General features: G+C 44.5%; 1 protein-coding gene across 2 annotated transcripts; it reads right to left on the reverse strand.

Moving 5' to 3' along the window:
* Nucleotides 1-226: 226 nt before the first annotated feature.
* On the reverse strand, nt 227-15,056 carry LOC137435345 (zinc finger and BTB domain-containing protein 2). Of its 2 annotated transcripts, XM_068129045.2 has the most exons (4): nt 14,842-15,056; nt 4,603-4,823; nt 4,050-4,231; nt 227-2,829 (listed from the first exon to the last, which is right to left on the reverse strand). In XM_068129045.2, the coding sequence occupies exons 2-4, from the start codon at nt 4,609-4,611 to the stop codon at nt 1,347-1,349; spliced, it is 1,674 nt and encodes a 557-aa protein (XP_067985146.2). In that variant the 5' UTR covers nt 4,612-4,823; nt 14,842-15,056; the 3' UTR covers nt 227-1,346. The 2 variants fall into 2 exon arrangements, with proteins under 2 accessions (XP_067985146.2, XP_067985147.2); XM_068129046.2 differs by lacking the exon at nt 4,603-4,823.
* Nucleotides 15,057-23,700: the final 8,644 nt, after the last annotated feature.

Here is a 23,700-nt window from a genome sequence, read left to right on the forward strand (position 1 = left end):
AACGAACCGGCTGTCGATGCTGGACACGTGTGACGGAAAGTGTCACAGCATTTGCCATACAGTGTGTATGTGTGTATATATATATATATGTGTGTGTGTGTGTGTGTGTGTGTGTGTGTGTGTGTGTGTGTGTGTGTGTGTGTGTGTGTGTGTGTGTGTGTGTGTGTGTGTGTGCGTGCGTGCGTGCGCGTAATTAAATGAATTAAGATTCAAATTTAACAGTAGCTTCGCATTAGCCATTAGGCATCTTTATGAAAACATCGCAACAATTTTTTTCAATACGGTAAACATATGTAAAAATCTTTACCATGCGTTGTGTCTCTGTACCATATCCAAATTTTGGGAAATATTCTCTTCATCATTGTTCAGCAAAATGATTGTCACAATAAAAACGCTTCAACAGACTGAAGGAGCGTTTAATACATATTTCCTGGCGGAGAGGTTAATGAGGAAGATTTGATGTCCAAAGCCTATTTGATGAAAACAGTATCGTTTCAATCGCTGCAGTTCTTTCTCACTAGCATGCAGTAACCTAAGGAGTTTTCCATTTCTATGCAACAACTAAATGTGCATAAACAGCGTGGTTTCTATCATCGTGAAAGATGTGTTGGCCTTTTTCTGGTTCGTTTTCTTTCGATGTTCATCGAATATTAAACAACATTCAAGACGATAAAAAAATGTTCACAAAATGCATTAGTTAAAGGTTTTTTTTTTACAGATATGCAACAACAATGAAAGTAACAACAACAACAACAGCAAATAAAGATGATGGAATTAATGCAGAAAACTCAATTTAATGCAGTTTTCTCAACCAATTTCTGATCCTGCAGACTTTTGCTGAAACCTGAATCTTTCACCTCTGTGGCTAGTCCAGCAGGCCACAAATGAATACCACCATGCAAGCAAATCCTTTTTTCTTTTTTTTTTTTAATGTTGGAGGCTCCAGGCACGGACTATGTAGCCCTCATCAAGGCCAGGCCTTACATAGAAGAGAAGAAAAGTGTATGATGAAAAATGTATGATGTTTGTTTGTGAGAAAGAGATTGAAGCTCTCGCCCGGTAGCTGTAGTTTGAGTGAGACAGAAAGAAAATTCAGCAATCCTGACATGGAGAGTGTAAGATGGTTCCGGGCACCACTTTAACGCTCCTAAATCCGAACGGTAGTACCACTCTGAACGGTTGCTGCCTTCAACCTACTACCTAAGGAACCGGTCCAACCGGATGAGTGTTTTTTTTGGAGACACCATCTCCTTACTGGATGGCCGTTGGTTCCCAGAGGGAGCTCCTCCGCCCTTCGACAGGTATTGTTTTGCTCAAAATCTAAAACCAAGTGCGTCAACAAGGCCTCAGCCCTTATCTAGGCCGTCCTGCTGCCTTGACAGAGGCTCTGGGGAAATTAAATTGACCCCCAAGGGTGGTTTCACATCCAATGCCTCCATGGGATCAGCTGCTTCATTGTTACAAGTATGTCGAGTAGCCTGGTTGGCACGTGAGAATGTCTTGTTGCACGCCAAGCAGCTATATGGCTTCCCAGTATGGATGTACATATGTTCCTTGCAGTGGCTCCGCTGCGCAAATCGGCGACCACAGACATTGCACACAAACTTGCGAATGCGACCTATGCGTTGGTAACCTCCGGAAGCACTGGGGCTGTCACTGTCATCCTCTTCCAGGTCTCCATTGTCATCATCAAGCCCAATGAGCACCTCCATGCTCTCGCCCAGCCCTTCTTCTTTCGACTGAATATCGGTTCCATCAGGAAAGGGCGATGCTGAGATGTCTTCATCGCCATCGTCACCGACACGAGCACCTTCACTGTTAACACAAACATTACCACGTACACCTGCACGATAGCTGCCATCTCCATCTATCACAACAGTGTTGGTTTCCCCAGATACTGTCATCACTTCATCCTCACCCTCTTCTTCTTCTTCATCTTCATCTTCCATAAGCCCTTCAGGTGCACTTCGTGGACGTAGCTGCCGTGAGTTTACCCGCCCACGACCCCGGCCACGATTCCGCCCTGGAGATTGCGGATAGGGAACGCCTGTATGCAGATACAGGTGCTCACGAAGGCTACTGCGCAGGCTGAAGCGGCGCCCGCAGATGTGGCACACGTAACAACGTGCCAGTGCTGCTTGTGACATTTGCCGCTTTCCCTGAATGGCAGCGACCAGTGAAGGTGTTGAGGCAGTTGGCGCTTCACCAAGTCCCTTGACTGGACCCACAGGATGGGTCCTACTTGCATCTTCGGATACTGTTGGTGTCACTGCATGCACAGAATGCACACCAGGTGAGACAGAGTAAGGCATTGAGATTTTCACCTGTGGAGTTGGCTGGGATGAAGCAGACATTGGTACTGTTACATCTCCAGCTGACAAATAATCGTGTTCAGACCTAATTTGTGGTTGCTGTTGCTGATGCGGTGGCTGATGTGGTCCCTGTTGCTGCGGCAGTTGTTGATTTGGTGGCAGTTGATGATGCGGCGGCTGCTGCTGCGGTTGGTGCTGTTGTTGTTGCTGCTGTATTGACAGGCTGGATATAAGGTTGGTCTTATGTTCCTGAGCTGGTAGGCATGCTTGACTACGAGCCAATTGTATGCCATAAAGGGATGATGGCCAGGGGAAGTATGGGTCTGGTTGTGGAATGGCACCATGCGTGGCAAGGCTGGCCTCTTGCAACAAAGGGTAGGCATGCAGGAACTTGAGGCCTTGCTCAAGGCGCACAGGGTCAATCATCTGTGGGATTATCTTGCCAGTGTACATGAGATGCAGCAAGTAGCTGAAGATGTCTGGCTGTATGTCGGCTGGCTTCAGTTTGACACAATCACTGGAGGACAAACAAACAGGTTACAAGTAAATCGCAGGTTTGCTTTGTGGTCAATATAATGTGATAAGTTGAAGAGTAAAAACTTAAATAAAGTAAAATAAAATATAAAATAAATGAAATAAAAATATAAAAAGCTTCATCAACTTAATTTTTTTTCATTCAGACAGTTCATCCTCCACTGGCAAATACACGACTCAACTAGAAAGCAAACGGTAGAGGGCATACCTCCACCAGGCTGACTAGTTTATGTTTTGTATCCACTGATATGTTCGATCTGGATCTGACATTAACCAAAATCGAATCGGCTTCTTCTTGCCACTTACCCAACTCATCCACCAAGTTTTGTCATAACTCACCACAACTTTTTGAAATGTCGTGCTATATATCGGTTTTAGCCCTATCACTCAATGTTGAAGAATCACTTGAATGTTTTTTTAAAATCCTCGTATCCGGATCTGTATTCGGATCTTCACCAAAATCGAATCGATTTGTCTTTGTCACACACCCAACCTGTCCATTAAGTTTTGTCCGAATCCGTCCATAACCTTTTGAGATATCGTGCTATATATCGGTTTTAGCCCGATCACTCAATGGTGAAGAATCACTTTAAAAATTTTTTTAAATCCTCGTATCCGGATCTGTATTCGGATCTTCACCAAAATCGAATCAATTATTCCTCGTCACACACCCAACCTGTCCATCAAGTTTCGTTCGAATCCGTCCACAACTTTTTGAGACATCCTGTTCAGAGACAGAAACAAACAGACAGGTGTGAAAACATCACCTCTGCCCACCTTGGTAGCAGAGGTAATAAGCTCAGGAATAATCAGAGTTTTGACCGACTAACAACGATCACTGATTTCTAGTTCTCAATATCGAAGTTCAAAGTATGTTTATGAAAACCACATATATGAACACGTCAGCTCACATGATATGGATAGATGCAGTTGGTTGCGCTTTGCTTTTCTAAAAAAACAAAAACGTTTTACCAATCTGAGAGCTTTCATATATAAATTGCATATAGGGCATGGACTCTAGGAGATACCATTAATACAAGGACATTACCAGAAAATGGTCAAATCAACATTATGTAAATTAAGTTGATGACTCACAATATCCTCCGAATAGATCTAGTGCTATATAGTGCAGGCCACTCCTACACACTGCACGCATTCCGATGATCCCATTGGAATCGTCCAGGCAATTTGAAATGCACTCACCTCGTCTGATGTATGAAAAGCATTTTGAAGTAGTTGGAGAAAGACGCGAGCACAGCCTTGTGTGCCTTGAAGTAGACGTCGCCAATGGAGACCGTGCAGTCGCAGAGAAAGCCAAACTCTCGCTGCGAGTTGAGCTGCTGCAGCAGGAACATGCCGTGGTTAGCCATGTCCATGGTGATGGCCTAGGCCCGGGAAGACGGAGGGAAAGTCAATGGCGCATCAGGCGCCTGGAATGCATGACTAACGAGGTGTATGACGGGTACGTTGGTGGATCCTAAACACAGGCCTAACTGCATTTCCACGGAACATGGAGCTACTGGAATTATGCCCTTCGTTTGACTTATGCGTGATAGATTTCACTGTATCCATCCACAACAGGCCTATGAACAGCAGCCAAATAGGTATATTAGCTTAACAGTCCTACAGATACGAAGAGCTTCATGGGAGCAGGTGTTAGACAGCTAGCTGATTTGCTGATGGATGTTTGTACTGATGCCTCACATACTTGACATGAAAAGAAGCATTAGATAAAGGGTGGACAATAATTTCCTACCTCATACATCTCTTATGCCTGGTGTTGGCTTAACGGTTGAGGTGGCTGCCTTACGATCCTAAGGTCTCGACATGAAGCCGTTGTATTAATGTGCCGTTGAATTAACACCAGGCGGGTCAACTCAGCCTGTCATCCTTCCGAGGTTGGCAAAATTAGTACCAGCTAGCTGGCATCAGGGCATAGCCATGCCCTATGAAAATGATGCAGACAAGCAGCACAGTCTGCACACGAATAAATAAATACATCTCAGTCCTATCTAATATATAAAGCTCTTTCTCAGCACTGACTGATATTAATGTTCGGTACCTTCCGGGTGCCAGAGAAAGCTGAGATTTGGTGTGCCAACAGACAACAAAGCCGGTACACCAGGACGATTCACAGTACCATCGGAAAGCGTCCATAAATGAAAATGTATGTAAGAAAACGTAAACATAAGAAAAACTAGAACGGGCACTCGGTAGAGCGCATACCTTCGCCGCAGCTACTGTTCTGTACTTGGCATGGGAGTGTAGGGAACAGAACAACAAAAATACGATTTTGACCTTTTCGTGACCTTGACCTTGACCTTTGACCCGATTGCTCCCAAAATCTAATCAAATGTGTCCCGTATAATAACCAATCATCCCACCAAATTTCATGCAATTCGGTTGAATACTTTTTGAGTTATGCGAATAACATACACACACACACACAGACATACAAATAAATACACAGCGATCAAAACATAACCTTCCGCTTTTGCGAAGGTAAAAAAAAAAACCGAAATCAATATCTAGCATTTGAAAATTGTAATTCTATAACTGTAAACGGTGAAATAAACATGACAATAATGTCCGTAAAAGAAAAAAGAAAAAGCATCCGTAAATTAAAATTGACATAAAAAACCATGATGGTGTCTGTAAAAAATTTAAAACCTCAATTGCTATCGAGCATTTGAAAATTGTAATTTATATGACTGTAAACTGTGAAATAAACATGACAATAACGTCCGTAAAAGAAACAAAAGAAGAAGCGTCCGTTAATTAAAATTTACATTAAAAACCATAATGGTGTCCGTAATTAAAAAAAACACCTCAATCGATATCTAGCATTTGAAAATTGTAATTTCTATGACTGTAAACTGTGAAATAAACATGACAATAACGTCCGTAAAAGAAACAAAAGAAGAAGCGTCCGTTAATTAAAATTTACATTTAAAACCATAATGGTGTCCGTAATTTAAAAAAACACCAATCGATATCTAGCATTTGAAAATTGTAATTCTATAACTGTATACTGTGAAATAAACATGACACTAATGTCCGTAAAATAAACAAAGAAAAAGCGTTCGTTAATGAAAAGTTACGTTTAAAAAACCGTGAAAGCGTCCGTAAAAAAACAAAAACCTCAATGAATAGCTAGCATTTGAAAATTGTAATTCTATAACTGCAAACTGTGAAATAAACATGACACTAATGTCCGTAAAATAAGCAAAGAAAAAGCGTTCGTTAATGAAAAGTTACGTTTAAAAAACCGTGAAGGCGTCCGTAAAAAAAAAAAAAACCTTAATCAATATATAGCATTTGAAAAATTGTAATTCTATAACTGCAAACTGTGAAATAAACATGACACTAATGTCCGTAAAAGAAACAAAAGAAAAAGCGTTCGTATATTAAAATTTACATTAAAAACCATCAGTGTCCATAATAAAAAAAATACCTCAATCGATATCTAGCATTTGAAAATTTTAATTCTATAACTATAAACTGTGAAATAAACATGACAATAATGTCTGTAAAAGAAAGAAAGAAAAAGCGTCCATGAATGAAAATTTACATTTAAAAAAACCATAAAGGTGTCCATAATTTTAAAAAAACCTCAATGAATAGCTAGCATTTGAAAATTGTAATTCTACAACTATAAACTGTGAAATAAACATGACAATAATGTCCGTAAAAGAAACAAAGAAAAAGCGTCCGTAAATGAAAATTTACATTTAAAAAACTGTGAAGGTGTCCGTAAAAAAAAAAACCTCAATCAATATCTCGCATTTGAAAATTGTAAATTCTGTAGCTGTAAAATAAACATGACAATAATGCCCATAAAATAAAGGAAAGAAAAAAAGCGTTCATATATTAAAATTTACATTAAAAACCATAATTGTGTCCATGATTAAAAAAATACCTCAATCGATATCTAGCATTTGAAAATTGTAATTCTATAACTATAAACTGTGAAATAAACATGACAATAATGTCTGTAAAAGAAACAAAGAAAAAGCGTCCGTCAATGAAAATTTACATTTAAAAAACCGTGAAGGCGTCCGTAAAAAAAAAAACCTCAAACAATATCTAGCATTTGAAAATTGTAAATTCTGTAGCCGTAAAATAAACATGACAATAATGCCCATAAAATAAAGGAAATTAAAAAAGCGTTCGTATATTAAAATTTACATTAAAAACCATAATTGTGTCCATGATAAAAAAAATACCTCAATCGATATCTTGCATTTGAAAATTGTAAATTCTGTAGCCGTAAAATAAACATGACAATAATGCCCATAAAATAAAGGAAATAAAAAAAGCGTTCGTGTATTAAAATTTACATTAAAAACCATAATTGTGTCCATGATTTTAAAAAACCTCAATCAATATCTCGCATTTGAAAATTGTAATTCTATAACTGTATACTGTGAAATAAACATGACACTATTGTCCGTAAAATAAACAAAGAAAAAGCGTTCGTTAATGAAAAGTTACGTTTAAAAAACCGTGAAAGCGTCCGTAAAAAAACAAAAACCTCAATGAATAGCTAGCATTTGAAAATTGTAATTTCTATGACTGTAAACTGTGAAATAAACATGACAATAACGTCCGTAAAAGAAACAAAAGAAGAAGCGTCCGTTAATTAAAATTTACATTTAAAACCATAATGGTGTCCGTAATTTAAAAAAACACCAATCGATATCTAGCATTTGAAAATTGTAATTCTATAACTGTATACTGTGAAATAAACATGACACTAATGTCCGTAAAATAAACAAAGAAAAAGCGTTCGTTAATGAAAAGTTACGTTTAAAAAACCGTGAAAGCGTCCGTAAAAAAACAAAAACCTCAATGAATAGCTAGCATTTGAAAATTGTAATTCTATAACTGCAAACTGTGAAATAAACATGACACTAATGTCCGTAAAATAAGCAAAGAAAAAGCGTTCGTTAATGAAAAGTTACGTTTAAAAAACCGTGAAGGCGTCCGTAAAAAAAAAAAAAACCTTAATCAATATATAGCATTTGAAAAATTGTAATTCTATAACTGCAAACTGTGAAATAAACATGACACTAATGTCCGTAAAAGAAACAAAAGAAAAAGCGTTCGTATATTAAAATTTACATTAAAAACCATCAGTGTCCATAATTTAAAAAAAAACCTCAATGAATAGCTAGCATTTGAAAATTGTAATTCTATAACTATAAACTGTGAAATAAACATGACAATAATGTCCGTAAAAGAAACAAAGAAAAAGCGTCCGTAAATGAAAATTTACATTAAAAAAACTGTGAAGGTGTCCGTAAAAAAAAAAACCTCAATCAATATCTCGCATTTGAAAATTGTAAATTCTGTAGCTGTAAAATAAACATGACAATAATGCCCATAAAATAAAGGAAAGAAAAAAAGCGTTCGTATATTAAAATTTACATTAAAAACCATAATTGTGTCCATGATAAAAAAAATACCTCAATCGATATCTAGCATTTGAAAATTGTAATTCTATAACTATAAACTGTGAAATAAACATGACAATAATGTCTGTAAAAGAAACAAAGAAAAAGCGTCCGTCAATGAAAATTTACATTTAAAAAACCGTGAAGGCGTCCGTAAAAAAAAAAAACTCAAACAATATCAAGCATTTGAAAATTGTAAATTCTGTAGCCGTAAAATAAACATGACAATAATGCCCATAAAATAAAGGAAATTAAAAAAGCGTTCGTATATTAAAATTTACATTAAAAACCATAATTGTGTCCATGATAAAAAAAATACCTCAATCGATATCTTGCATTTGAAAATTGTAAATTCTGTAGCCGTAAAATAAACATGACAATAATGCCCATAAAATAAAGGAAATAAAAAAAGCGTTCGTATATTAAAATTTAGATTAAAAACCATAATTGTGTCCATGATAAAAAAAATAACCTCAATCGATATCTAGCATTTGAAAATTGTAAATTCTGTAGCCGTAAAATAAACATGACAATAATGCCCATAAAATAAAGGAAATAAAAAAAGCGTTCGTATATTAAAATTTACATTAAAAACCATAATTGTGTCCATGATTTTAAAAAACCTCAATCAATATCTCGCATTTGAAAATTGTAAATTCTGTAGCCGTAAAATAAACATGACAATAATGCCCATAAAATAAAGGAAATAAAAAAAGCGTTCGTATATTAAAATTTACATTAAAAACCATAATTGTGTCCATGATAAAAAAAATACCTCAATAGATATCTAGCATTTGAAAATTGTAATTCTATAACTATAAACAGTGAAATAAACATGACAATAATGTCCGTAAAAGAAACAAAGAAAAGCGTCCGTCAATGAAAATTTACATTTAAAAAACCGTGAAGGCGTCCGTAAAAAAAACAACCTCAATCAATATCTAGCATTTGAAAATTGTAAATTCTATAACTATAAACTGTGAAATAAACATGACAATAATGTCCGTAAAAGAAACAAAGAAAAAGCGTCCGTCAATGAAAATTTACATTAAAAAAACCGTGAAGGCGTCCGTAAAAAAAACAACCTCAATCAATATCTAGCATTTGAAAATTGTAAATTCTATAGCCGTAAAATAAACATGACAATAATGCCCGTACAATAAAGGAAATAAAAAAAGTGTCCATAAATGAAAATTTACATTAAAAAACTGTAAAGGCGTCCATAATAAAAAAAAACCTCAATCGATATCTAGCATTTGAAAATTGTAATTGCTATAACTATAAACTGTGAAATAAACATGACAATAATGTCTGTAAAAGAGGAAAAGGACAAGCGTTCGTAAATTAAAACTTACATAAAAACCGTAATGGTGTCTGGGAAAAAAAATCCTGAATCGATATCTAGTATTTTAAATTTGTAATTACTATAAGTGCAAACTGAAATAAAAACCTCAGTGAAAATTTACGTAAAAACTAAAAGCTTCCATAAATAAATAAATAAAGAAGAGAAACCTAAATTGATATCTAGCAGGAGGTCGGTGATGCTTGCCTATGAATCATAAAGCTTCTATTTATTATGTACCTACGTATGAAGCACGGTTTGCTATTGTTTACACAATGTGTAAACATACCCCATTAGTAATTAACTATTGTTCGAGGCAGGGCACAATACCCAGATGCAGTCAGTGTGTTCATTGTATCAGCATCTCAATGCCGCAAATTCAAACAAGCTGTGGATGCACTAATGCACTGTGAGCACATTGATGGATGATTTGGGATGCAGGCACAACCACTGAGGCAGGCAGTTTGACATTGTGTGGTTCTTTTTATATGCAGTGCTTGTCAGTTTTATGTGGATGTTAAGGCCAGACTACTTATCGACTTGAAAGTGATGCAATGGACACACCATCACTTTTACCCCCCAGGCAATTCCTTCCATCAGGGAATAAAATCCCTGCTTTTTTTTTTTTTTTTTTTGTATACTGAATCGAGGCTCGTGAAAGAGCTAACATTTACTTCACAAACAAATCAACCAGACAAACAAAACACACAAAAAGAGGGAGCGGAAAACAAGATGGGGAGAGAAGGGGAAGCACACAAAAACAACATTTGAGAGCAGGGAGATGTGTGGAAGGGAGAGGGCTTGGGGGGAGGAGGCGTGGGAAGGGGGGGGGGGGGGAGCTCATTCATTCTCTCCACAATCTGCTCAGACTCGCATTGATTCTAATGCTATGACATATTCCTTGGACAATCAATTGCTTTACAAAATAATAAATGGACACTGATAAGCTCGAACCATTGAAACACCTGTTAGAATCCATATTGTCGTTTCATTATTGAGAAATAATTTTGAGGTGGTGGCATAAATGTGGAGATGGCAACCCAAGGTTGCAGGTTCAAATCTGCCCGAAGGTAAGGATTAAGGCTGTACTTTCTAGGTTTTTGGAAACTTACTGATAATGTTCTATGAAATTATCAGAATGTTCAGAAACCCAGCTGGTTCACCAATGACCTCCTACAGTGGAGTGAGAAAGGAGAGAAGGCAAAAGGAGGTTTGGAGAATATCGTAATAAACGGAGTAAGGGAGGAGGCGTTACATGATTACAGGACGATTGGGGGAGGGGAGGAAGAGATACTCTGCCAATTTCGTTTACGTCATAACACGCAGGACACCTAACAGCAGGACATGCACCACATTTGTCACTACTCCACTGCTCCAGAACTCCTCCACTACATCACCCACCACTCCATCACTCCACCACACCAAAACTCCACCACATTGCCTTTCCATCACTCTGCCACTCCAGAACTCCACCACCCACCACTCCAGAACTCCACCACCCACCACTCCAGAACTCCACCACCCGCCACTCCATCACTTCACAACTTTGCCACTCCACAACTCCACCACCCGCCACTCCATCACTCCGCCACTCCACCACCTGCCACCCCACCACCTGCCACTCCATCACTCCACCATCCCACCACTCCATCATTCCACCACACCACAACTCCACCACTTTGCGTCTCCATCACTCTGCCACTCCAGAACTCCACCACCCACCACTCCATCACTCCACCGCTCCATCACTCCACAACTTTGCCACTCCACAACCCCACCACTCCACCACCCGCCACTCCATCACTCTGCCACGCCACCACCTGCCACTCCATCTCTCCACCATCCCACCACTCCATCACTCCACCACACCACAACTCCACCACTTTGCCTTTCCATCACTCTGCCACTCCAGAACTCCACCACCCACCACTCCAGAACTCCACCACCCGCCACTCCATCACTCCACAACTTTGCCACTCCACAACTCCACCACCTTCCACTCCATCACTCCGCCACTTCACCACCTGCCACTCCATCTCTCCACCATCCCGCCACTCCATCACTCCACCACACCACAACTCCATGCCAAAGGAGTTCAGTGCTTTTGTGTTTTACCTGCATGGATAGATATCTTTCAGTTTAGGAGAAGCAAATGACAAAAGACTCAGATTAAAGAAATACAACCACATCCAAGAAAAGCTATTTCACTCTTTGGAGCTTATAATAATAATAATTCATTTAAAATGGTTTGAAGAGGTTTGCAAAATCAATTCAGTGAACAGGAATGCAGAGAGCGTTTCTGTTCGTCGTATTGATTTTGCAAACCTTTTTGTAACGATTTGTGCATTTTGATTTAGCACACGTGGAGGGGGTAACAGAGCTCTACGAACTAAGGTCTCACCATCATCATCATCATCATCATCATCATCGTCGTCATAATCATCATCATCATCACCATCAGCGTAACGTATACCATGCTCTGTTCGGAGCTTTTGTGCTGCCAACACAGTCTTTGGCACATGTTCATCAGGGTGAATGGCTTGCCGTTGCCTTCCTAACAGTCAATTATGACATACATTTGGAAATTTTCATGGTACTGGAGATAACTTCCCTACTCTTTGCAAAGGACATCGTGGGGGTATTAAGGGACCACCAGCTATTGCTAGCAGAGAGGACGCCCCGTTTAATCCGCCCCGTTTAATCCGAGGGATGGCACACACATTACTAAGAACACTTTAGAATTACCCCCTTAGAACCCTTTATAATTAACCTTTACAACCCCTTAGAATTAACGTTTATAACCCTTTACAATTACCATTTATAACCCTTTAGAATTACCTTTACAATTACCATTTATAACCCTTTACAATTACCCTTTACAATTACCCTTTACAATTACCATTTATAACCCTTTAGAATTACCATTTATAACCCTTTACAATTACCATTTAGAACCCTTTACAATGACCATTTATAACCCTTTACAATTACCATTTATAAACCTTTACAATTACCCTTTACAATTACCATTTATAACCCTTTACAATTACCATTTATAACCCTTTACAATTACCATTTAGAACCCTTTACAATGACCATTTATAACCCTTTACAATTACCATTTATAACCCTTTAGAATTACCTTTACAATTACCATTTATAACCCTTTACAATTACCCTTTACAATTACCCTTTACAATTACCATTTATAACCCTTTACAATTACCATTTATAACCCTTTACAATTACCATTTAGAACCCTTTACAATGACCATTTATAACCCTTTACAATTACCATTTATAAACCTTTACAATTACCCTTTACAATTACCATTTATAGCCCTTTACAATTACCATTTATAACCCTTTACAATTACCATTTATAACCCTTTACAATTACCCTTTACAATTACCATTTATAACCCTTTACAATTACCCTTTACAATTACTCTTTACAATTACCCTTTACAATTACCATTTATAAACCTTTACAATTACCATTTATAAACCTTTACAATTACCCTTTACAATTACCATTTATAACCCTTTACAATTACCATTTATAACCCTTTACAATTACCATTTATAGCCCTTTACAATTACCATTTATAACCCTTTACAATTACCATTTATAACCCTTTACAATTACCATTTATAACCCTTTACAATTACCCTTTACAATTACCCTTTACAATTACCATTTATAACCCTTTACAATTACCATTTATAACCCTTTACAATTACCATTTATAACCCTTTACAATTACCCTTTACAATTACCATTTATAACCCTTTACAATTACCCTTTACAATTACCCTTTACAATTACCATTTACAATTACCCTTTACAATTACCATTTATAACCCTTTAGAATTACCTTTACAATTACCATTTATAACCCTTTACAATTACCATTTATAACCCTTTACAATTACCCTTTACAATTACCCTTTACAATTACCATTTACAATTACCCTTTACAATTACCATTTATAACCCTTTAGAATTACCTTTACAATTACCATTTATAACCCTTTACAATTACCATTTATAACCCTTTACAATTACCATTTATAACCCTTTACAATTACCATTTATAACCCTTTACAATTACCATTTATAACCCTTTACAATTACCCTTTACAATTACCCTTTACAATTACCATTTACAATTACCCTTTACAATTACCATTTATAACCCTTTAGAATTACCTTTACAATTACCATTTATAACCCTTTACAATTACCATTTATAACCCTTTATAATTACCCTTTCGAACTAAACTCGGTGGGTCAGAAAGGTTCTTCATTTTTTGACGACAGGACGGATTTGGAGGGAGGGAGGGACATCGTCACATATTGAAGCAGCTTCTCCACTTAAAAATTATATCCACATCACGTGGGAAGGATTAGCTCCATTATATTATTACCATATTTTAATCATTTTATCAAAATTCATTTTGTATAAGCAGTGACGTCACGCATAACCAAATTGCATATGACGTTCAGGCGAATGACGTCACAATCCAAATCCCTTCCTTCTTTCTCGTCCCTCGAAACCGTGACACAAAGACGAGCTATTTATACCTTGTGTTCATGTATTAAATGATGCTTCTCTGATATACTGAGAATGATGACGCTCGTTAAAATACCAATAAAGGTAAATCAGCATTGGAGACGTAAAGCGTTAGTAATTAAGAAGGGTTCATTGTACACATTGAAAATAGAAAAGTGTACGTTTCCTGTGAAATAACGTAAACACTTGCGAGCGAAGGCGTGAGTGCGCATGCGCAGTTAGGTGGAGCCAGAGAGGAAACAGATCCGTGAGGAAGGATGTTCCACGCCAGAGTTTGCGCGGGAAGTCGAGAGCCGAGAAATGGCCAGTGAAGTGCGTTGGCAGGAAACGAGCGGGATTCGAGGACCTTGTACGAGCCCTTTTGATCAGCAATCGACCGGAGATGTGCACCGCATGGGACAACCTCAGGAGCCAGGAACGGACAGGGGACCCGGGAGCGAACCGTGTCAGGGTCCTGAGGGCGGTCGACCGGCGGACCAATGCCAAGTGCGCTCGCCGTGCAGAAATAGAGCAACACCGCCCTTTTTGGAGAACACAAAGGCGCGAAAACCCCACACAGCACAAAGGATTTTGTGTTTAAAAATGGGCGCGACAGGTGTTCGAGGCGGGATGCCACTCACCGGTCTACGCGGGTGGTGCAGAACGCACCGACTACGCTAAGAGTAAGATGGTCTCCGATAAAGAGCCGGACGCGTAAAAGGCCGATCGTCCGTTCTCGGGATCGCTGACGATCACGTGACTGTTCCGGAGATTCGACCAGGGGGCGGGGCCTGGGCGGCTGCGTTTGTTCGAAGCTCCGCCCAGCATACCCCGCCGTGCGATGCCTCGTGTCCGGAGCCTTCTGTGAATTTCGAGTCGCCAATAGAGAGGGAATACACAGTTAACCAGGAATAGGACATTAAGTCTGTGCAATGGTTGCCATCCTATTGTTGCGTGTCCATGCTCTATCCTTTAAAATAGTGACCGTCAAGCAAGGAAGCAGCACGTAGGCCTACCATTGTTAGTCTTTGGGAAGACAGATGGTCATGGTCAGGTTTGAACCGTCAACTACCCAGATTCAGAGTGTGGTACTCATTACACCACGGAATGTGATGAAGTAAAGGGCTCGTCCGGGATTTGAACCCAAGACCTCACATTCTGAGCGAGAATCATACCTCTTGAGGAATGAGCCAGGTGGATAGTCTCTTCAGGTAGTTACCAAGAATCATTGGGGGGCAGAAGGGCACATGCGTATTGGAAAGACTGGTCGGTACGTGTGGTACGGATAAGTGATTGTACACATGTACCATGTGTAGTGCTTATACCTGTAAGAGAGGGTCTCTTCGAATGTGCTGTTGGTGTTTGTTGATTCCTCACCTATAACCCCAAACCCCGTCCCTCAAAAAATAAAAAAGAACCTTCTGAAGTCCCTTTGGTTGCCCCACTGTTCACTACTGTCCTGCCCCACAATTTTGGACACGCCATCAGCTAATGATGCACAAAGATACATTTCGATCCCATTGCCATTCATTTATCGATCATTGCAAAGGGACAGACTAACCTGGAACCTTAATGTTGTGGAATATCTATCTCAGTATCCTGAATCGGGTTCTCCACTTGGTGACAATTTTTACCTGTAATTGGTTTATTTCATATCATTATGTATGATTATTTTTAAGCAGTGAATCAGCTTCAAACTTTGGCTATGTCTGTCCGTCCGTAAAAATTAAGAAGAAGAACCGTTCTGACCCACCGTGTTTAATTATAAAGGTGTAGCGGTTACCGCTGGGTATACACAATCGCCTTGCACCTGCCGAGGATGCGGCCAGGGAGCGATCACCATGCCGGGCTCGCCCAGGCCGCCCGGACAGGCCCAGACGCGCCTCTCCCGGGCATGCCCGGACTCGCCTTTCCCGGGCTCGCCCGAGCCGCCCGGGCACGCCCAGTCTCGCCTTTCCGGGGCTCTCCCAGGACGCCCGGGCATGCCCAGCCTCGCCTTTCCAGGGCTCGCCCAGGACGCCCGGGCATGCCCAGCCTCGCCTTTCCAGGGCTCGCCCAGGACGCCCGGGCATGTCCAGACTCGCCTTTCCAGGGCTCGCCCAGGATGCCCGGGCACGCCCGGTCTCGCCTTTCCCAGGCAAATGCTCCGGCATGACGTGTTTGAGTGTGTATATATATTGCTGCCCGATAAACGGGCTTTTCAGAGTACCCGAGTTTGATTTGTGCAATAAAGCAACTCGGACGAATTCCCGTCTTTTGTCGCATCAATCCGTTTGACTCGCGTTGGAGCACAGCTCCTTCATTGGTGACCCCGACATGGACATGGTAGTTGCCCTTAAACTGCCTACCTTCTGGGAGGCTCACGCGGCGGTTTGGTTCGCCCAGGCGGACTCCCACTTTGCCCTGCGAGGCATCACCGCCGACGACACCCGCTTCCACCATGTGGTAGCGGCACTCGGCTCCGCCACCGCGGCCCGCGCCCTGAGCCTCCTCCAGCACCCGCCAGCCGCTGACAAGTATGGCGCGATCAAGACGCTCCTCCTCGATGCATTCGCCCTCTCACCGGCAGAACGCGCACGACGCCTGCTCGACCTGCCCGAACTCGGCGACACGCGCCCGTCCGAGCGAATGGACTGCATGCTCTTGCTGCTCGGTGAGCACTCTCCAGATTTTCTTTTCCGGGAGCTGTTCCTCCGCCAGCTGCCTAGCCAGGTACGCTTCGCCCTGGCAGGCACGCAGATCGCGGATCCCCGCGCCCTCGTCAGGGAAGCCGACAAGATCTCCTCGGCAGGCCAGCACATCGGGGTGGCTACCTGGAGCCCGCCGCTGTCCGAGGCGATGCCCATGGCGCCCGAACGCCCTGTGCGGTTGGAGGCCGAACTGCCGGTGCAACTGGCGGCCGCCACGCCGCGCCGACCGCTTCCAACATGACGGCCGGGGCCTCCACCTGACCAGGCGTGGTGTTATTACCACGCCAGGTTCGGACAGAAGGCTCGGACATGCCGACCCACGTGCACTTTCGGCAAGTCGGAAAACGACCGGGCCGGCGTTCATTACCAGCCATGAGCGCCGGCCACTCGGGCAACTTGCTTTTTATTAAGGACAAAGCGTCCGGGTGGCGTTTCCTTTGTGATACCGACGCCCAACTGAGCATCATACCCGCCTCCGAGCAGGACAAGCAGACCGCCGTTTGCGGCCCCTCCTTGGTCGCTGCCAATGGATTGGCCATACGCACCTTCGGCCTGCGCAACGTCACCCTCTGCTTCGGCAGCCAGCGCTTTAATTGGACCTTTGTGACCGCAAGCGTGCCCATGGCTTTGCTGGGCGCCGACTTCCTCTGCGCGCACGGGCTGATGGTCGACGTCAAACGGCGTCGCCTTGTCAACGCCGAGACCTTCAGCTCCCTGGCATGCACGATGAGCAGCTCCGCGCCGACCGAACTAGCATGCGCCCTCCCGGCGGCGAACGAGTTCGCTCGCCTGCTTGCGGAATTCCCAGCCCTCACGCGGCCGACGTTTTCGGCCGTCGCAGTGCGACATGGTATCGAGCACCACATACCCACTACGGGCCCGCCAGTCTACGCCAGCGCCCGCCGCCTCGACCCGGCCAGGCTCGCCGTGGCCAAAGCCGAGTTTGACGCGTTGGAGCACCTCGGCATCGTGCGGCGCTCCGATAGCGCGTGGGCCTCACCACTGCACATCGTGCCAAAGCCGGGGGGCGGATGCGCCCATGTGGCGACTACCGCCGCCTCAACGACGTTACCACCCCCGACAGGTATCCGATCCCGCACATCCAAGACCTTTCCGCCCGTTTGGCGGGACGGGTCATTTTTTCAAAAATTGACCTGATACGGCGATACCACCAGGTACCTGTCAGGCCGGCCGACGTCCCAAAAACGGCCGTCATCACGCCGTTCGGCCTGTTCGAATTTTTGAGGATGCCGTTTGGCCTCAAGAACGCGGCCCAGGCGTTCCAACGCTTGATGGACGGCGTGCTGCGCAACCTGCCATTCCTCTTCGTCTACCTGGACGACATCCTCGTCGCCAGCATGTCCCGGGCCGGACACCTCCTCCACCTCCGAACATTGTTCGGGCGCCTCAGCGAGCACGGCTTAATCATCAACCCGGCCAAATGCCACTTCGGCACAACGGCCGTTGACTTTTTGGGCCACCACATCACCAAGAACGGGGCCGTGCCGCTGCCAACCAAGGTCGAGGCCATCACCAAGTTCCCGCGTCCCCGCTCCATCAAGGCCCTGCAGGAGTTCCTCGGCATGGTGAATTTTTATCACCGTTTCGTGCCCCGCGCTGCTCAGCCCATGCGGCCCCTTTACGAAGCCCTCCGGGGCAAGCCGGCCAAGCATGACATCGTCTGGTCCGCAGCCATGGACGCGGCATTCATGAGCGCGAAGCGGGCCCTCGCCGACGCAACGCTGCTGGCTCACCCGGTGCTCGATGCTCCCATCGCCCTCACTACGGACGCCTCCGACTACGCGGTGGGCGCCGTTCATGAACAATGGGTGCATGGGGTTTGGCAGCCACTCGCTTTTTTTAGCCGGCAACTCCGGCCGAACGAGTTAAAATACAGCACATTTGACTGCGAGCTCCTCGGTCTGTACCTGGCCGTTCGCCATTTCCGCCACCTCCTGGAGGGCTGCCCGTTCACGGCTTTCGTCGACCACAAGCCATTCGTTTACGCAATGGCCAAAGTCATGGAGCCGTGGTCGGCCGCCAGCAGCGCCACCTCTCCGCCGTGTCGGAATTTACCACGGACATCCGGCACGTCGCCGGAAAAGACAACGCCGTGGCCGACTGTCTTTCTCGGGCCGGCGCGAACGCCGTCCACCTCGGCGTGGACTTCACGCTCATGGCGGCCGACCAGACCCCCGACACCACGGTGCAAGCCCTCCGGGCGGCGGACACGGGCGTCCGCCTGGCCGACGTCCCCTTCGCGGACACTGTCCTGCTCTGCGACGTCTCCCAAGGCCAGCCTCGCCCCGTCGTGCCCGTTACCTGGCAGCGCCGCATTTCACCTCCCTCCACGGCCTTTCCCACCCGGGCCGGAAAGCTTCCCAGAAGCTGGTGTCGGCGCGTTTCGTCTGGCACGGACTGCGACGGGATGTCCGCGATTGGGCCAACGCCTGCACGGCCTGCCAGCGGGCCAAGGTCCACCGCCACACCCAGGCCCCGCTGGCACCTTTCACCGTGCCCGAACGGCGTTTCGACCACGTCAACGTGGACCTGGTGGGCCCCCTTCCCCCATCACGGGGTTTCACACACCTGCTCACCATGGTGGACAGGACCACCAGGTGGCCGGAGGCCGTTCCCCTCGTTTCCACCACCACCGCCGACGTGGCACAGGCTTTCATCGCCACCTGGGTCGCCCGTTTCGGCGCACCGGCGGACATCTCTTCGGACCGCGGTCCGCAGTTCACCTCCGAGCTGTGGGGCGCGGTCGCCCGCCACCTGGGGGTCAAGCTCTACCGTACAATGGCCTACCACCCCTAAGCCAATGGGTTGTGCGAGCGTTTTCACTGCTCCATGAAGGCCGCGCTCATGGCCGGCCTTCAGGACGGCGGTTGGGCCGACCGGCTGCCGTGGGTCCTTTTGGGCCTCCGCACGGCCCCCAAGGAGGACTTCCAGGCATCCACCGCCGAGCTCGTCTACGGCCAGTCGCTACGCGTCCCGGGCGAGTTCGTGCCCGACGCTACCAGTCCCTGGTCCGCAGCTCGCCAGCGCTCGGACCTCCAGGAGGCCGCCCGACGATTGCCCCCGTGCCAACGTCCCGCCACGGTGGCCCCCAGTCCTACGCCCCCCCAGCGCTTTGCACAGCGGAGTACGTTTTTGTGCATCACGACGCACACCGGGGGCCACTCCGGCCGCCTTCTGACGGGCCCTTCCGGGTCCTGCGATGGGACGACAAGTCATTCGTCATCGACATCGGCGACAGGTCGGACTGGATTTCGGTGGACCGCCTCAAGCCGGCGCACGTGGACGTCGACCAACCACCACGGTTGGCCCTTCCTCCGCGGCGAGGCCGCCCCCCGTCCACGGTTCCCCCCGCTCGACCACCCACCACCACACCGGACCCCCCCACCCCCCACGACCCTCCAGGGGTCGCTTCGGCCGGGTCATCAGGACCCCCCTTAAATTGACCCTGCCGGTGCAAGTCGATTCTGGAGGGGCACGTGTAGCGGTTACCGCTGGGTATACACAATCGCCTTGCACCTGCCGAGGATGCGGCCAGGGAGCGATCCCCATGCCGGGCTCGCCCAGGCCGCCCGGACGCGCCTCTCCCGGGCATGCCCGGACTCGCCTTTCCCGGGCTCGCCCGAGCCGCCCGGGCACGCCCAGTCTCGCCTTTCCGGGGCTCGCCCAGGACGCCCGGGCATGCCCAGCCTCGCCTTTCCATGGCTCGCCCAGGACGCCCGGGCATGCCCAGCCTCGCCTTTCCAGGGCTCGCCCAGGACGCCCGGGCATGCCCAGCCTCGCCTTTCCAGGGCTCGCCCAGGACGCCCGGGCATGCCCAGCCTCGCCTTTCCAGGGCTCGCCCAGGATGCCCGGGCACGTCCAGATTCGCCTTTCCAGGGCTCGCCCAGGACGCCCGGTCTCACCTTTCCCGGGCAAACGCTCCGGCATGACGTGTTTGAGTGTGTATATATATTGCTGCCCGATAAACGGGCTTTTCAGAGTACCCGAGTTTGATTTGTGCAATAAAGCAACTCGGACGAATTCCCGTCTTTTGTCGCGTCAATCCGTTCGACTCGCGTTGGAGCACAGCTCCTTCAAAGGGATCTAAAGGGTAATTCGACACGGTAATTCGAAAGGGTAATTCTAATGGGATCTAAACGGTAATTCTAATGGGTTCTAAAGGGTCATTCTAATAGCTTCTAAAGGGTAATGCCAAGAAGTTCTAAGGGGTAATTCTAATGGATTATAAAGGGTAATTCTAAAGTGTTCTGAAGGGTAATTCTAAATTGTTCTAAAGGGTAACTAATGGGTTCTAAAGGGTAATTATAATGGGTTCTAAATTGTCATTCTAAAGGGTTCTAAACGGTAATTCTAAAGTGTTCTAAAGGGTGATTATAATCGATTCTAAAGGGTAATTCTAAAGTGTTCCAAAAGGTCATTATAAAGTGTTCTAAAGGGTAATTCTAAAGTGTTCTAAAGAGTGATTATAATGGGTTTTAAAGGGTAATTCTAATCGATTCTAAAGGGTAATTCTAAAGTGTTCTAAAGGCTACTTCTAAAGTGTTCTAAAGGGTCATTCTAAAGTGTTCTAAAGGGTGATTCAAATTGGTTCTAAAGGATAATTCTATAGTGTTCTAAAGTGTAATTCTAGAGGGTTCTAAAGTGTAATTCTAAAATGCTATAAAGTGTAATTCTAGATGGTTCTAAAGTGTAATTCTTTAGTGTTCTAAAGTGTAATTCTACAGGGTTCTAAAGTGTAATTCTAAAAGTTTCAAAAGTGTTTTAAAGGGTAATTCTAGAGGGTTCTAAAGTGTAATTTTAGAGCATTCTGAAGTGTAATTCTAGAGGGTTCTAAAGTGTAATTCTAGAAGGTTCTAAAGGGCAATTCTAAAGTGTTTTCTAGAGGGTTCTAAAGTGTAATTTTAGAGGGTTCTAAAGTGTAATTCGAGAGGGTTCTAAAGTGTAATTCTAGAGTGTTCTGAAGGATAATTCTAAAGGGTTATAAACGCTAATTCTAAATGTTGTTTGTAAAGGGTTCTAAACGGTAATTCTAAAGGGTTATAAATGGTAATTGTAAAGGGTAATTCTAAAGGGTTCTAAAATATAATTCTAAAGGGTTCTAAGGGTAATTCTAAAGGGTGATTCTAAACTCTAAAGGGTAATTCTGAAGTGTTCTAAAGGATGCTACAGGGTAATTCTTAAGCATTTCGTTTGTTTCTCGGCTCTGCCTATTTCATCTATCTATAATTCCAGTAATCTCTGTGTGTTTGTTTGTTTGTACGTTTGTCTGTGACCGCTGTTTCTCGACAACCACGGGTCCGATATACTTTAAACTTGCCAGGTATATTGCTGGGGACCCGAGGATGTGCCTTTTCAAGGTTTCATATTAATCGGACAATTACTTACCGAGCTATGTCCAAAAAACGATTCAACCAATCAGAGAGCAGCGAGCTATCGCGTGTGCCGAACGTGGCGAACACACTCTGCCTCGGATGGCACATTTGAGAGCGTATTCATTTATTTCCCGTCGGCAAACTATGTTGGCGCTATGTTGGCGTTAAACGATGTTTTAAAACTAATTAAAACCCCGGGGGGATTGTCACTGTACTCGCAAGCTGTTCGCCGTTCGCTTTGGCGTTGCGAATGGACCAAAACATTTCATGCACCAAACCATTTCATGTAAAGCGTTCGCCGTTCGCTTTGGCGTTGCGAATGGACCAAAACATTTCATGGACCAAACCATTTCATGTAAATAGAGGGGGGGATATAATTTTAGATATAGATATAGTACGGGCATGCCCTAGTCTATCTATAATTCCAGTAATCTCTCTGTGTGTGTGTGTGCGTGTGTGTGTGTATGTGTGTATGTCTGTGTGTTTGTCTGTGACCGCTGTTTCTCGACAACCACGGGTCCGATATACTTGAAACTTGCCAGGTATATTGCTGGGGACCCGAGGATGTGCCTTTTCAAGGTTTCATATTAATCGGACAAGTAGTTACCGAGCTATGTCCAAAAAACGATTCAACCAATCAGAGAGCAGCGAGTTATCACGTGTGCCGAACGTGGCGAACAGACTCTGCCTCGGACGGCACATTTGAGAGCGTATTCATTTATTTCACGTTGGCAAACTATGTTGCCGCTATGTTGGCGTTAAACTATGTTTTAAAACTAATTAAAACTAATTTGCGATTCTTTCGCTTTCCTGCGCGTTTGTGCACGCTTTGGCGATTTCTTTACCAAACTCCGCAAGCCGTTCGCTTTGGACCAAACCATTTCATGTAAATAGAGGGGGGGGGGGGGGATTGTCACCGTACTCGCAAGCCGTTCGCTTTGGACCAAACCATTTCATGTAAATAGAGGGGGGGGGATATAATTTTAGATATAGATATAGTACGGGCATGCCCTAGTCTATCTATAATTCCAGTAATCTCTGTGTGTATGTATGTCTGTATGTTTGTCTGTGACCGCTGTTTCTCGACAACCACGGGTCCGATATACTTTAAACTTGCCAGGTATATTGCTGGGGACCCGAGGATGTGCCTTTTCAAGGTTTCATATTAATCGGACAAGTAGTTACCGAGCTATGGCGATTTCTTTACCAAACTCCGCAAGCCGTTCGCTTTGGACCAAACCATTTCATGTAAATAGAGGGGGGGGGGGGGGATTGTCACCGTACTCGCAAGCCGTTCGCTTTGGACCAAACCATTTCATGTAAATAGAGGGGGGGGATTGTCACCGTACTCGCAAGCCGTTCGCTTTGGACCAAACCATTTCATGTAAATAGAGGGGGGGGGGGATTGTCACCGTAC

The sequence above is a fragment of the Myxine glutinosa genome, unplaced genomic scaffold (assembly GCF_964187855.1).
Source record: "Myxine glutinosa unplaced genomic scaffold, kmMyxGlut1.1 SCAFFOLD_770, whole genome shotgun sequence".
Classification (NCBI taxonomy): Eukaryota; Metazoa; Chordata; class Myxini; order Myxiniformes; family Myxinidae; genus Myxine; species Myxine glutinosa.

Bases quoted from the DNA above. Each gene is read 5' to 3' on its own strand.
- LOC137435345 (XM_068129045.2), bottom strand. The intron at 2,830-4,049 runs GTGAGTGCATTT...TTTGTCCTCCAG, and splicing joins CTTTTCATACATCAGACGAG to TGATTGTGTCAAACTGAAGC.